At 37.7% G+C, this 16313-nt stretch overlaps 1 protein-coding gene across 3 annotated transcripts in view; it reads right to left on the bottom strand.

The window, feature by feature from the left end:
* Nucleotides 1–663: 663 nt before the first annotated feature.
* TMEM67 (transmembrane protein 67) overlaps nt 664–16313 on the bottom strand; it is a 51238-nt gene continuing 35588 nt past the window's right edge. For 2 of the 3 annotated variants that reach the window (XM_026663040.2, XM_024201910.3), the window contains 15 exons: nt 14618–14723; nt 12834–12890; nt 12637–12735; nt 12385–12483; nt 11925–12011; nt 10957–11056; nt 10716–10855; nt 10108–10248; nt 9511–9591; nt 7726–7842; nt 6359–6475; nt 6143–6247; nt 4351–4453; nt 1824–1966; nt 664–828 (listed from right to left, as the gene is read on the bottom strand). In XM_026663040.2, coding sequence (XP_026518825.1) covers nt 748–828; nt 1824–1966; nt 4351–4453; nt 6143–6247; nt 6359–6475; nt 7726–7842; nt 9511–9591; nt 10108–10248; nt 10716–10855; nt 10957–11056; nt 11925–12011; nt 12385–12483; nt 12637–12735; nt 12834–12890; nt 14618–14723 — 1576 coding nt within the window. In that variant the 3' untranslated portion in view covers nt 664–747. Of the gene's footprint in view, nt 829–1823; nt 1967–2818; nt 2952–4350; nt 4454–6142; nt 6248–6358; nt 6476–7725; nt 7843–9510; nt 9592–10107; nt 10249–10715; nt 10856–10956; nt 11057–11924; nt 12012–12384; nt 12484–12636; nt 12736–12833; nt 12891–14617; nt 14724–16313 lie in introns of those variants that run through there. The other variant, XM_024201924.2, reaches the window with a different exon arrangement.

Here is a 16313-nt window from a genome sequence, read left to right as displayed (position 1 = left end):
TGTGCTATGTTATATGCAATCAATGCAGAAAAAAAAAAAAAAAAAAAAAAAAAAACTACAACAAAAAAAAAAAAAAAAAAAAAAAAAAAAAAAAAGCAATACTGCCCCAATGATAAATTAGACAAACCCAAAAGGTGGGCTAAAGTGGATCAAACCGCATCAGCAATCACACAATTTAAACTTTCAGGTTGAAGTTATTTTAGATAAGTGAGAAAGATTCAACTACTTAGTTTCAATGGTCTTCTAAGTATTTGTTTAAATACTAGTTAGGAATTCAGGGCAAATCCTCACTTGTGGTGAACCTGAAATACATTTGATTGTATTTCATAGGAAATGCTGTCAGAAAATGGAATTCTGAAAATAAGGGATAATTTCTTTAAGCTATTTTGGAAACATGTATATATGAGGAAAATTATAACCCCAGTCAGCAGCAGAAGCACTAAAATTATCTTTTAAAAAGAAATGGCATATACCCTCACTGAAGGCAATAAATTGATTTTATCTTGTGTTAATGACAGTACTCAGCTTAATTTCTGACTGTCTTGGCCTCACATATCATTCGCTTCAAGACATATGGTTTACTATTCACAACACAAAAACATCTGAAAGTTATACAAAAACAAAACTTTCTAGCACACAATATAAAAAGTCAAAAGATTTACATTGCACTGCAGACTAATCTGTAGCTCAGGATGGTTTCATTCCATGATTAGCTCTTGTACAAAAGTATTTAATCTTTTGAGTCAATTAAATAAGAAATCTTTCATCCACCAAGGTTTTGGATGCCAAATTCTTCTGCCCAGCAGTGTTACGAATAAACCTAAAAATCTAAAAATAATATAAAACAAGTTTCATAACAATGGAAGAAATATTTTAAATAATTCAGTTTCTGTACATGATACAAAATAATCAATTATGTACTCTGTCAAATGTTTGGACTTTCCACAACAGTACACCTGCATTAGACGGGCTCCTATACTAACACTAGGCTTTTTTACTTAGGAATCAAATGTTAAATGACAGATATTATTACATCTCAACAGTTAAGAGGCTGAGCCTAGGGCCTCTAAAAACCTGTAAACTATGATCGTGATAATGGTAATAACATATGACCTGGATTGTCTCTGTGTCACACTAATGATACTGTAATCCAAGATGTTTTTCCAAGAGTGGAGAGTCAAGCAATTTGTTATCATGTCCAAAATAAGAATCCTTTAATTATATTTGCAGCATCCCTTCCCTTCTGAGGAAGAGACTGAACCCTCCAAATATTTTTGATATTTGTACTTATTACATCAGAACTTCCTATTCATATCTTAAAACAGTTTATATTCCAAAAATCTTTACTACTGGTGACATTTACAAACATGATCAAGTTGATCACATATGGAATTGTGTGAAGGAGAAAAGGAAGAAACTACACATTAATGGAAATACATTCTTTTTGGTGGAGATTTCCAAAAGGGGCCTAAGAGAGTTAGGTGCTCAGCTCATTAGATTTCAATGAGATTTGGGCACTTAACTCCCTTTGGCCCCTTTGAAAGTCCCAGCATTAGCTATTCTGGGACGCTGATTAATTTCCATTGCTCTGTGTATTTTCTTTTGAGTGCTGTTATTTGTGTCCTATACATACATACATGGTGCATAAACATGCAGTGTAAATTTTTTTTTGGTTCATAAGTCTTTTCTTATTTTATGAGAAAATCCAGTATTTTTTAAAATAGTTTGTTAGTATAGTTTTCTGTGAGCACACCCTATTAAATACATAGATTAGATAAACTACCTTATTTTTAAAATATGGGGTTTAAAAAATGCAAATTTACCTCCTGTTGCAAATATGTGAGAACAGCTGCTAGAATAAAACTTTGGGAAGCCAAATCCACAACAGAGAAAAACAGTATATCGAAGATGAGAAGTGTGGCCTCATTGCCGTAAAAGAGAACATGGCTGAAAGAATGTCCTTCATCTATAGAAAGAAAATAACTTGTTGCAAAAAAATATAAATTAATTTCTGTGATAATAATTTGTGAAGTTCCCTAATACAGGTCAGTATACCTAAGATTATAAAATCTTAGGGAGGGCGGGATCGCTCAGTGGTTTGAATATTGGCCTGCTAAACCCAGGGTTGAGAGTTCAATCCTTGAGGGGGCCATTTAGGGATCTGGGGCAAAAATCTGTCTGGGGATTGGTCCTGCTTTGAGCAGGGGGTTGGACTAGATGACCTCCTGAGATCCCTTCCAAACCCGATATTCTATGATTGATAAAACAATAATGGAAATTTAGGACAAGGAAATACATTACAGAAGCATAATCATGATATTGTTCTCAACCAAAAATAACATAATAGCTTTTAAATATAATCTACAATATAGCTTTCCTGACAAAGTGCCAGATTTTCAAAAACAGGTGTGCCACATTCACAACTGCATTCATATACCTACATGCACCTAATCTGAAAGTCTAAACCACATTGTCCAGATTGATGGTAAATTTAGCCATTTTTATGTCATATGCACGTCTGAGTTCCTTGTCACTAACATCTTGAGCAAGTGCTGACTCTGGCCCTGATTCAGCAAAGCAATTAAATGTGCTTAAATGCTTTGCTGAATCAGGGCCTCAGTAACAGGAGGTCTTTAGTTATGTCTCCTCATTTGGTTTTCAGGACAGAGAAATCCCTTTGTTTTAATATACACCTCTACCTCAATATAATGCTGTCCTTGGGAGCCAAAAAAATCTTACCACGTTATAGGTGAAACCACGTTATATCGAACTTGCTTTGATCCGCCGGAGTGCGCAGCCTTCCCCCCCTCGCCCCCGAGCACTGCTTTACCGCATTATATCCGAATTGGTGTTATATCGGGTAGCGTTATATCGAGGTAGAGGGGTGTAGTATGTTTTCAAGTTCAGATCACTTATCCTCTTCTATGTCTTTTATCAATATGTAACATTCCCTACAGAGAAACATGAATTTATACACAATAACAATAATAATAATAGCAAAGAAAAAGAAACAATATAAAAATATCAGAAAACATTTTGACCAGGAAGCATAAAATCCAGTAACAGATCTACTTGAATATAAGTAATTGGAAAAGAGAAATCCTCTCCTCATTTTTCTACAGCTTCAACGAGGCATGTGTCTAATCTGGTTTCCTAATGGTTAGCCAATTTCCATATATTTTAAGGAAAATATCTCCTAACTGTGGCTTGGCACATTTCATGGAGTCTCTTATCTCCATTTTATTCTCTCAAGAGCTAGCCAAAAAAGGCCCAAACCCAACTTACATTGGCTGTGGTTAGCATTCCAACCTCCTCTGTCATTTTGTTCCCCTAGGTAGTAATATTCAACTGTTCATGTCATCTTTAAACTATCACACAGCTGCAGATTCCAGATATAGCACAGGCTCCACAAAATACAGGTAATATAATACTGACCTGATCACCACATGAAGTGATGTGTGGTTATCCCTATATTATGGAAATTAAATGAGGGAACACATTAAGTCTCTCTGCTCTAGTTTAATGGATGCAGTGCAGGATTTATCAACAAGTACTGCTGAAATCCTGTAATTTCCCCTGTTCCTCTGAAACTGGTCTTTCTTGTTCCCCCTAAGGAAAGTTACTGCTCATTAAATGTAGTTCAAGTGTGGCCTTGTACATCTGTGAGATACACACCCTTGGCACCACAGGAACTTTCTAGAAAGCAGTGCCTGTTGGGGTTGCACAAGTGCTGTTTCCCAGCACTGAATATTTGGAGGAGAGGCTATAAAAAAAGCTGTGCAGACTCAACCTCCTCATTTTCTTCCACTAAACCTTGGAAACAGAACTCCAAGAAAGATGGGAAGGTGAGTGGATATTGTGAATATGCATAGGCAAGAGTCTCAAATAATGATAGCTCCTGATGAGTAACCTTGCTTTTCCTTCAGAAAATGGCTTCTGAAAATTCCCCACTTCAGGCAGTTTAACAAGCAATACAATCACCAACTATGCCGAGAGGCATTCTAATTTAAACAAGGACTGCTGGCCAGTATCAGACCTAGATGTCAAATCATAAAGAGTACTGTGTAAACGTGTACACAGCTCCAAGTAGCAACCCTTCAGATACCTAAGACCTGTTACAAAGGCATGCCACTGAAGAACAACCCTCATGACCCAAGGTATTGTCACCCTGGCTAACGCACAGCAACTATTTCCCATACCATCACAATTCTCATCCTCACACCTCTCTGTTGTAAACTCCAATTTAGAGTGTGAACCCCAAGGGCAGGGACATGCCAGTTTAGTTGTTTGAATAGCACCCTGCACATTTATAGTGAAATAAATATGAAGTCAAAGAGATCAAGCTGATACCATTGTAAAAGATACTTTTTTCCATTGGTTCCATGAACTCCATGCCAATAATTCGTTCAAGCAGCAACTTGTCCTTTACAATATAATCCATATCCTTATGAACCTACAAGAGGAAAAAAAAACAAAAAAGACCCCTAATACTTAGCTCTGGGATCCTCAGGGTAAAAAATGCTAGAAGTGCACTTTACAAAAGGTGGAGAATAACTATTTAAAATAGTAGTATGAATTAAAAGACTACCGTCCACTCTGTTTACTCCTGAGGGAATTCTGAGCCAAACAATTAAAAATTCTGTACACAATATTTTAAAATTCTGCAAATTTTATTTGTCAATAAATAGATGTGGAGGCTCCAGCATAGCAGCGGGGAACAGAAGCCAATGGCTGCACGGAGGTGAGAGATCACCCTGCAACTCGTCCCCAGGACACCAACTGAGTGGTGAAGCTGCACCTGACCCTGACACAGCACAAGGGCCACGCCTGCCCCAGTCCGTGCTGGAACCTCCATATTTATTTATTGCCTCAAGAGTAGCAGGTGAAGCAACTCACCAGGGTGAGCAAAACTGTTCCAGGCACACCAGGTGTGGACAGCCAGGCTCAGTGCGGCAGGATACAAGTATGGAGGGACTTAGTGTGGGGGGATCCAGGTGTGGGTGAGAGGGTTCTGTGTGGGCCAATCTGAGTGCTGGCAGCTCGTTGGGGGGTTTCTGGGTGCAGGGGCAATGGGACTCTGCAGGGGGATCCAGGTGAATGTGGCTGGGATTCACGGGGGGTGTTTCTGAGTGTGTGGACATGGGGCATGGTGGGGGGGAATCTGGGGAGCTCAGCAGGGGGGTCTGAGTGCTGAGGGAGTGGAGATCTGGGTGGAGCTGGTTGGGGCTCAGAGGGGTTGGGATTCAGGTGCGGGGGGCTCGTGGGATGGTCCAAGTGTATAGGGGGTAGGGCTCATCGGGTGGGGGTTTGAGTGCAGGGGGCGGTCTGGGTGCAGGGATGGGGGTCCAGATGCAGGAGGGTTGGGCAGACAGGGAAGCAGCTCCCCACACAGTGACCCCTCCCCCCGCAGCTGAGGAGTGATGGGGGCAGGAAGTGGGGGGGAGGTGCAGAGCCAGAGGAGGTTTCTGGGGGTAGGTCTGACCTGGCCCTGGCCCAGCCGCTCCGTGCAGGGGAAGTGTCCTTTTCCCCCACCCGCAGCCTCGCTGGGACTAGCAGCTGAGCCCGGCTCAGGGTAGGACCCCCCCAGCCGGGATGAGGCTGGCAAGGGCTGGGTACAGGAGTAGGGGGTTCAGGGGGTGGGGATGGTCTGGGCACAGGGGGGCTCCGGATGCAGGGAACTCAGCGGGAGAGACTGGATATTGGGGGTTCCGGATGCATCGGGAGTGGGTCTGACCTGGCATTGGCTGGGGTGTCCTCAACCCCACCATAGTGATTTACCTCTCTGCCTGTTGCTCTAAGGGGCGCGTAACCACTCTTGTGGCTTCTCTTTGATTCCCCGCCAGAAACTCATTTTTCTGCGGAGAAGCAAAAAAATCTGCATGGGCCATGAATTCTGCCCCCAGGAGTATCTGTTATACAATGAATTCATACTATCTAGGGAATTGATGTAAGTGAAAAGTGTGTTGGCATTACTGGGCCGTACAGTTATTTTTTGCCTTCTACAAAGTAGTATTATAGTAACAATACAATCTCCAATGACCAGTCTCTAACCTTACATCCCAAAATCTCAATCTAAATCACAATCTCTCATCTCTCACACTTTCATTCTATTTAGCCTGATAAATAAAGTCTGTATACGTACATGGTCAATAAAGGAGCCAAGAAATTTGTTCATGGTATGGTATGCCTTAGTACTCTGTTCAAAAGTAGTTGCAGATGAATCTAAAAGTCTAGCAGGACCATGTTTCTGAAAAATATTATGATGTGAACATTAATTTAAAGACTGCACACATCCTTGGTCTGTCATGTTTTAAATATAAACATAGCAAAATGCCAGTGTAAAAAATATCATACATACCCTTGTTAGGGTTTCATGAATCCTGTCATACTGCTGTCTCATCTTGCCTGAAATGGAAATCTGAAATGTCTGGCCATCTGTGTTGGGTAATAAACCTCTTTGACTACACAAATTTTCCTGCACAATTGAAACATAAAATAGCATAAAGAAATGGAAATATGCATGTACAAGCCAGAAAAGTCAAGAGTTGTTCTATCTCTCCTTTCTCGTGCAAGTACAGAAGGTTAGATATATCTGAATATTTGAATCCTTTGGCACTGTTAAGTCTATGATAGCAAAAGTATTTTAGGACAAGAACCCCTGATCCCAGTTGTTGGGAGGATATTTCCTACCTTAGACCAGCACACAGTTTGTTAGTTTTAGAACATCTTTGATCTACACACACACACACACACACACACACACACACACACTTCACTTATTGTTAGGCATTTACAATTTATTCAGTTATTTTCCCTTATTTTTTTGCTTTCCCTCACCCTCCTCCTTTAAATTCCCAACTCTTTCCATCTTTTCCTTTGTTCCTACTTAAAAAACAACCCCCCCCCCCAAAAAAAAACTAAACAGCAAAGGAGGAAAGACTGATGTTTCAAAAAACTGATGTTCCCACAGAATGAAAATGCTTCTCTCTAAATTACTTTAAATTAAGCTATTAAAGTGGGGAGGAGATAATCAATTTAAAGGGAACTTTTTAGGGATAAAAAAAAAAAACTACATTTCAAAATTAAGTTTTTCCTTATCTTATTTACTAAAATGTCAAAGTTCTTTGTATCTTTATGATACTCACCTTTTCTCCCTACTTCATCCTGCAGTGATGCAGGAAAACTGAAATTTAATGACAAGTCACTAATATCAAATTAACTTCACTGCAGGATTAAGCAGATGCATATTTTATGATGAGGGTGAAAACATCTATTCAAGCTGATTTCTACAATAAATTAGTAATGCCACCAGAGAGCTGCATTTGGAATTGAAGAATGCAGACAGAATAAACTGTTTTCTGTACAAGTGTTTTTAAGATTTACCTCTTTATGAAGGTTTCTTAGTAGACACCTCTTTACAGAGTGTTAAGAGAGTCTAAAATCTGCAGTATCAAAACAACAGTATCTAACTACATGAGAAAAAATTCATATTTTAGAAAGACAGAACTTTCGATAACCCAGGGAATCAGTCTTTGAAGTAGAACAACTAATAAGCGATTGCTATTCCAGGACCAACCCTTACAATTCTTCCTTCTCTCCATAAGGAGAGAACAAACTCAGAGTCCAATATGGCATACAACTGTGCACCTGTAATGCACCAAACTATCTATATTCAGTTACAAAAAAGGGAATCAAAAGACATATATTTGTATTTTCTTTGCATACCGCTTCTCTCTTTAGGTTCATATTCATTTCTTCCATATTGGTATCTGCGTGTCCATGCACAGACCGACCATGGATATAATACCCAAAGCATCTGTGTGACAAGAGAAATACTGAAATCTAAAAAACAAAAAGGGGAAAATAGTTTATTTAATACATGGATTCAAAACTAAACAGTTACTAATGGATACCAGCAGAGCCAGCTCTACTACTTGGATAAAATAGGTCCTAAAATACCAAAATGTGTGTGTCAGAAAAATGTTTAGTAATGATTTATGTGCAATACATATAATTCAATTTACCTAGGGCCACAAAACCCCTTTTGCCAGTCCTAGAGTTCAGATTATTAACAGCAAGTGTCACTAGCTGTTCTGCTGAGTAGAAAAATCTAAGTCAAGGACTCTGGGGGGGAAAAAAAACAAAAAAACAAACACTATAGCTTTTATCCTAATAAAAAAAATTCAAAAGGCATTCAGTGAAGTAGAATAAATAAGTTCAATGGTTTCAGTTCAACTCCTAGCAAGCTATGTATAATAGAAATCTACTCAGTAAGGAACATTACTTGTCTGTCATACTAAATATGGTTTCTTAAAGATATCTGGGTCACCTCCATGCAATAGACTTTAGTTTAGCTCTCCAGCCTAACTTACACAACAGACCTGGGTTCAGGTCTTTAATTCCACAGGGTAACAAAATCCAGAAGCTTTGTGGAAGTGGTAGGTTTAGCCCGGGAGGGCTCAAACAGAAAAAATGCTGAATGATATTCAAAAACCACACTTTTTTCTGGTCAAATAAATGAGCTGTATTGACTGGTTCTGGTTGTGTTCTACCTTGGTTGATAAGAGGATAGCTACGAAGTCTCAAGGGTGGGAATTTAAACTGGAAGAAATCTGGGGTGGATCCAGATGGCAATCAGTAAGTGGGGTTACAAGAAAAAGATGACATCAGTAAGGGGTATTTAAATTAGAGTAAAGGAAATCAATGGATAACCAAAAGTAGCAAGTAGAAACTGTAACCATGAACATATTAAAACAGAGAAGCTTCTAAGAGGAAAAAGCTATAATACAAACAAATAGAAAGGCCTACAATAAATGGACTGCATGCCTTCCTTCTGTCCTGATTTGTTATTGCTTCATTCTCAAATAAAAGCATGAAGAATTAATCATATGCCTATATGGAGTTACATGCCTGAAACCCTGTATGATGTTTATGACAGTTTACTCTTTAGAGCCTAACCCAGGGGTAGGCAACCTATAGCACGGGTGCCGAAGGCGGCATGCGAGCTGATTTTCAGTGACACCCACACTGCCCGGGTCCTGGCCATCGGTCCAAGGGGCTCTGCATTTTAATTTAATTTTAAATGAAGCTTCTTAAACATTTTAAAAACCTTATTTACTTTACATACAACAATAGTTTCATTATATATTATAGAGACTTATAGAAAAAGAGACCTTCTAAAAATGTTAAAATGTATTATGGGCACGTAATACCTTAAATTTAAAACCTTAAATTAGAGTTAATAAATGAAGACTCGGCACACCACTTCTGAAAGGTTGCCGACCCCTGGCCTAACCCATATTACAGGCAATTTGAAGCCTTCTTGTACACCACAGCAAGAACCCCAAGCCTCCTGAGGACGCACACAATGGTAAAGAACATTAGCTTTGGATATTAGCTAGTACAACATTATGTTTAAAGCTAAAAAAAAAATGGAACCTCTTAATAATTTCTAATATATTAATCAATTTTAAAAAAGATAATTACAGTGATGAAATCAAAATTACTTACATTGCTCATAGAGCACAAATCAACAAATTGTCTTATCTTATCTTCTACAAATCTCTCATAAAATACAGCAAAGAATATGATCTGAAACAAACCAGATATTTATTTATTAGTTCATCAGCTTTGACTTTCTTTTCTTAACTATAGTACAGCTAGCTTAAAATGCAGCAGTCGCAAATGACAAACTGCAGGAATTGTCAGCTTCACATTGGGCTCAGTAAAACCTGGCTGCCCTTTCTGAGTCTCTCCTCCAAGGAGGAGAGTTTCAGCAATCACTTTAAAGGCTTGGTTTAAAATTTGAGGACACTCCATGACTATTTAAAAACAAAATAAAGCAGATAAGGGAAGACTTCTCAGAAAGGAAATTCAAGATGGTGACTGAAAGGTAAGATCTTATGTAAGCCATGAGATCCCTTGTGACTTGGACAAAATTTTGAAGTGATGACATGCTAAATAAGCTATAGGTCCCGATTCAGCAAAACACTTAAACAGACACTTATAGCTTTGCTGAAAGAGAAGTTACTGATGTCCTTCAAGTTAAGTGATTTGGTCAACTAGGGTCATAATGATGATTCAGAGTTACATATTTCAGAGCTGTACCTGTAACATGGCAATGACTAGCCAGAGGACAGTAGACACACCAAATCTCAGAATGCGGCTCCAGGGAGCTATGTAACTCTCACTGCTTCTTGTAAGACTCGAAGAAGAATCCATTAGTGCCAGGTTTGAAAATCCAACAACCTGAAGAGAGATTAAAGAAAAAGCTTATTCTTAAATCAGGCACCTATACATAATACAGCAATGAACAGCATCACTGAAAAAAAAAAATCTGTTATTTTCATTCTAATTTCCTCTTCTAGAGAGTTTCAGTAAATAATAAAAATTAATATAAAGCAGGGACTGGGAAAGCAGGGTCTACTAGGGACAGTGAGTGCACAACACATGGTGAGCTTTAGAAATCACACTCCTCTAATGGGAATTGCTGCTCTGTGCTGACATGCCCTAATAGTAGATTTTTTGGATTCACATAATGGACTATAGCAATGGCATATAAAGCTCCATACCAAAACGCTGGTTTCTTCCTTTAAGACAACTTTTCCAGATAAATCTTTGAAGGTTGCCTCCCATTGCTGTAGGGATTGCAAACATCAAAATTGGTGTTCAATTTTGTATATCAAATGGTATATCAAAATTTGATTTAAAAATACCTCCAAAAAGAAAAGAACTGCAAGGACTTGAAAGAGTGGATTTATCTTCCTCACAGTCTGAATTTCATTCCATTCATTTGCTATAAAATATGTCCTCCATATGCTCACAGGTGCAGCAGCACTTTTTATGCCACCTTCACCTAGAAAGAATACAAAGAGTAAAGCTTTCAAAATGTTATTCTTTGAGAAAGTAATGTCTGAATTTAAGTGACGTTATACAAACAAGAATGCTTTCAGTTACCTTCAACAGCTTTAAGGATTTTGCCTTTAGGACGCTCCCAGTCAATAAAGAAAACATCTACAGTAAGTTGCGAAAATAGCTTATGCAAAAATTGCAGAGCCTAAGAAAATCATACAATGAAATGTAAATAAAAATAAATTTGCAGTAGCATTTATGAAAAGATAAAAAGTCATAACAAACAGATACTCTTCCTTTAATGTAACAAAACTATGACTAATACTCCCAACTGTACACGAGGTTGTAACTTCATTATGAAGTTCTGGTGCCATCATAAATTAATTTGTAAAGCATTTGACATTTTTAAAGAGTTACGTATTATTATAAATCATCAGTACAGCTCCTCTATGGGACCTCAGACTTAATTTGTACAATAGTGATATGTGCAATATCTAGTGTTATCAAGAAAATGCAAGCAATGTAAAATGCATGACAAAAATTGACTTGTTCCAGTCGCCTTACTAGGGAGGAAAAGTTGATGGGCATATTACTATTTTTAGTACAAAACAGTATCCGGCATAATTGAAATACTTTTCCCATGTAGGGAAACCACTAAATTCTGAAGTCTACAAACAATTTGCCACTCTACAAAGGTAGCGTTTAATGAATTGTACTCGATGGTTAGGAACGTTTTTTGGCCATGATTTAATATAGTGATGTTTATTCTTCTCTTTAGACTTCAATGTTTTGGTTTCTGATACTGTTTTGACTGTTATTTTACTCAAGTCCCTTTCCACCTGGTACTCTTAAATGAATATGGAAGACTTCTGATAGGTGATTATTCATATGATTTCCTTCAAAAGACAGGAAAAATCAATTTTAAGGAAAAATTATTTTGCCCAAAAGGATAAAACTTTAAATAATTCTTCCATATTTTAATAAAATATAATATTCAAGATATTTGTAAACAGGCATAATGAAAAACAACATCCATTAAAATGTCATGATTGCCATTAGAGCAAAACATCTACCTTTAGAGCAAAAGCACATCCTACATATGTAACAAAATCCTCTTCTTGAGATGGAAGTGGTAAAAGAACTGAGACAAACTGCTGTGCCTGTAAGTGAAGAGCTACAATTAAATAATATAGACTGCATGTGTAATATCGTACTAAATACCAGAGTTGGTTGAAAAACAGTGAACATTTTTGGAATAGATGTTGTTGAAATTTCTCATGTAGTAATTTTGAATTTTTGAAAGATGTTGACTAACTTTATTAAATACACTGCAGGCACTATGAAGTCTCAAGGGAGGGGAAGAGGTGAACACAAACATTAGGCACAAAACACAGAGTATTATGTATATAACTTGCCTTGACAGTCTGACAGAAATGGCAAAAAAAGGAAAATAAAGTTGTGTGTAAAAATATGAATGCAATGTATTTACTCAGAAAATAATATCTGTATCACAAATCTGAACATTCTACTTACTTTGAAGAAAATAAGCCAGTAAAGCCCTGTTCCCACTGTGATGATAAAGAAAACGTTGGCAAGGTCTCCAGCATAAAACAGCAAGAACTTCAAAACTGTCTGTAATTATAACAGTGTATTACATAGAGCTCTAAAACAGGAAAATTATTTTATATATGTATATATATACTGTAATACATAATATGTTATATAGTTCAGTTGTAGCTAATACTATAGTTGAAAATTGGTTCCCATTACAATCTGTTTTCATACCTGCAAGTCAATTATAGGGCTCCCTATCCGCCTCTTCCAGCCAGCAGTCTTCAGAAGAGACCATAAAACTGACAGTCCACCAAGCACACCCAATGCAATCTAAAGAGAATGAAAACAAATTGTTTGCAGATTTGTTTTGTCTTTTTTATATAAAAAATTAACAAATACGCTGACAGATTAAGGGAGGCAAGACTTACATCTGTCTGAATTTGACCCTCTGATTGGTTCATTTCATAATTAACTGAGAAGGAAACCTAAACATTAGGATACAAAAAGTAAATAAATACATATAACAAACTAACTTAATTCAGCTGCTACAACCAGTGTTCCAGCTATCCTCATAATGGTGTACATCCTTCACATTCCCCAGAAAAATTACTGAGTGCTTGATATTGCTCCTTCATCAACATGAATCAGGGATAATTTCACTGAAGTAGACTGAGTTACACTGATGTAAGGGAAAAAAAGCAAGCCCTTAATAATTAGTTTGCTCAGTCACAGATGATTTTCCATCAATGTAAAGGAAACCAAAAACATTAAAGGATCTAAAATAGCTCTCCTCAGACTGTACACCTACTCTTAAAAAAAAAAAAAATTGACTGAGGTCAAAAGAATATGTAAAGAAGATAGTAAATCTTTGTCCTGTGATTTCAGACTGAATCTCCCTAAGTTTAGCTTTGTGACTTTTGGAAGATCTAAAGTCTAGAAGTAGGTGGAAATGGATAGCACATTCAATTGGATAAAAGACTGAGGCTAGTGACTATTGCCTTGGTTTCTGAAAACATGTGTGGCTGCTGCCGAGAGAACCAATATAGTCACTTTAACTGGATTTGAGACTAAAAATATTTAGCTGCAGGAAGACAAGAGCTCATAAAAGGCAGGATGTACTTTCGTAAGTGATTTTGTTGACAGAGCAGACCTTATGTCAAATTTGTCTAAATCGGAGAGTGCTCCATCACAACTGACAGACGAGGGGACAAAATTTTAGGTGCATCAGGCCCCCCAATTATTTTTTTTTTTTTTAAACTTTCCCTACTTTCTGGTGTCAGATGATTTGGCCCACCCTACTGTTCCTGTCACTTCCAGCTGATTCCAAATGGCTTTTCTAAAGGCAGTTTTCTTGTCTGATGGGAGGCACTGTTTTACACACACACACACACACACACACACACACACACTCTTCTTCTCTCTTATTTTTCCACACGTGCGGTCTTCCACTTCTTTTCCATCATGCCACTCCAGCCGGAGCAGCTCTAGCATTCAGCGCAGCAAACACTTTCAGCACCAAATACTTCCAAACAGAAGCCTATCAGTATCAGAGGCCTGAGTTGCTGAGAAGAGTTCATACAAAGAAAGAATAGAAGGATATTTTGATATCAGCAGTTTGTGAATGTTTATTCACTGTAGAACAGCTATTCTACTACATGAAATCTCACTTTTTAAATTCTTTAATGCATAGTCATCTATTGCAAGTGACATAATACTAAAAGAAAAGACACTGCACTGTAGGTTTTTGATCTTTTACCAATACTTGAATTTGATTAAGCCAGAACACTCATGCCATATTTGCTTCCTGTTAATGCATGGATTTTAGAGGGAAATATGCCATTTCTTGATCAAAATATTATATTTAGTTCACAAGAGTTGCTTTTTCTTGCAATTCTTCATAAATTTGTTTCTATTTTTTAATTTGTACTTCAGCATGCTATACCACTATAAAGCAAATACACAATCTTAGATGACTTGTTTTTTTATAGAAGGTTCAAATAAGGGAAGTGGAAGAAGAAAACATTTTCAACTGTTTTGTTTTAAAAATGTATTATATTTTATTGATATATACTATCTTAATAATGAACAGATTAGAAATTCTGCTTATTTCATCTTTAAATTTGTAAAGTGCAAACTCAAATGTAAGTGTCAAAGAACTGTGAGCACCCCTGATAATTCTGTCCTGTTAGGACAACGACAGAGAAGAACTCACCATCACACTCTGGGTATCTGGGTTTTGGACAAGAACATCCTTGTAGGCAATGGTAATTAGAGGGGGATAGATAGTTCCTCTCTGAGTACTGGGAATAAGACGAATACTGCAGAAATACAAATACAAAATATTTTTAGCTAGAAAACACAAACTGACTGGAAAGTAAAATACTAAATATAAAACAAAACAAATCTGATCAATAAAATTGGATTTAGAAATAACACTATATCGCAATTAAAAAGTGACTGGAATACACAGGTGTACTTTCACCCTCTCTACATAAAAAAAGTTTACCATAGTAACTGATTCTTCAAGGTGATTTTTCATATGGATATGCTCTTAACACTCAAGCTTAGAATCTTCTAGATAGCCACTTACCCCTGCCTTTTAGAATTCTGAGAGTACACAAGCGGGAGTAACCCCACATTGCCTTTCAGTTTCTTCCCTTAATTCAGGGGACTCTGAAGAAGTGGGGAAGGTATAGGAGGAAGTGTTGATTCCATATGGGCAATCATCTAAGATAACATACTAAATGTGGTTAAGTAACCATTTTTTCCTTTCAAAACTTGCCCCACTCTTAACAGATTAACAAGCAGTTAATCTCCAAGAGATTGGTCCAAAGGTTGTAGTTAAAAGCAACTGCAAGACTGCTCTTTCAGATTGGGCATGAGATCTAGAGGCAAAAGTTGACAAAATAATGTTACATAAGAACCTATACACCTCCAAGAGGCACACTTCCATAGTTCACTGACAGACAATGCACATATATTTAATAGAGGCTGCCTTAGATCTATTTGAATGTTAGGGGTATGGAACAGTTTCCCTACAAGGAGAGATTAAAAAGACTGGAATTGTTCATCTTAGAAAAGTGACGACCAAGGGGGGATATGATAGAGGTCTATAAAATCATGAATGGTATGGAGAAAGTGAATAGGGAAGTGTTATTTACCCCTTCACATACCACAAGAACTAGGGGTTACCCAATTAAATTAATCAGAAGCATGTTAAAAACAAACAAAAGGAAGTACTTCTTCACACAATGCATAGTCAGCCTATGGAACTCTTTGCCATGGGATGTTGTGAAAGTCAAAAGTATAACTGGGTTCAGAAAAAAATTAGATAAGTTCATTGAGGATAGGTCCATCAATGGCTAATGGGGACGCAACCCCATGCTCCAGGTGTCCTAAACCTTCAACTGCCAGAAGCTGGAACTGGACAGAGAATGGATCACTCAAAATTGCCCTGTTCTGTTCATTCCCTCTGAAGCATATGGCAATGACCACTCTTCAGAAGACAGGATACTAGATTAACCATTGGTCTGACCCAGTATGGGTGTCCTTATGTCTTCTGGTATGCATAGGTAGCTGAATGTCTCCCAGCTCGTAGCAATTATGCAGTCTGATCAATCTAGACAGTGTTTGAGTTGAGATGGACTAACTCCTGGGTCCTACTTTCACATGCCACAACATGTCTGGGGAACCTGGGGAGAGGTTTGGCTCAATATAGATAACAAATGGAAGCCCCCCATAACATCTAAAATATTGGAGCATGACCTTCCTCGATACAACTGAGGCTTGGGAGAAACGATAAAACACTATAGACAGGTTACAGGCCTGTTTGAGATGAAAATCAGAGATCACTTGACACAGGAATTTTGTGTGTGTGTGTGTGTGTGTGTGTGTGTGTGTGTGTGTGT

This window comes from Terrapene carolina, unplaced genomic scaffold (genome assembly GCF_002925995.2).
Source record: "Terrapene carolina triunguis isolate 2854851 unplaced genomic scaffold, T_m_triunguis-2.0 Scaffold58, whole genome shotgun sequence".
NCBI lineage: Eukaryota > Metazoa > Chordata > Testudines > Emydidae > Terrapene > Terrapene triunguis.
Note: the sequence above shows the minus strand (reverse complement) of the source record. Positions and strands in the feature narration are given on the sequence as shown.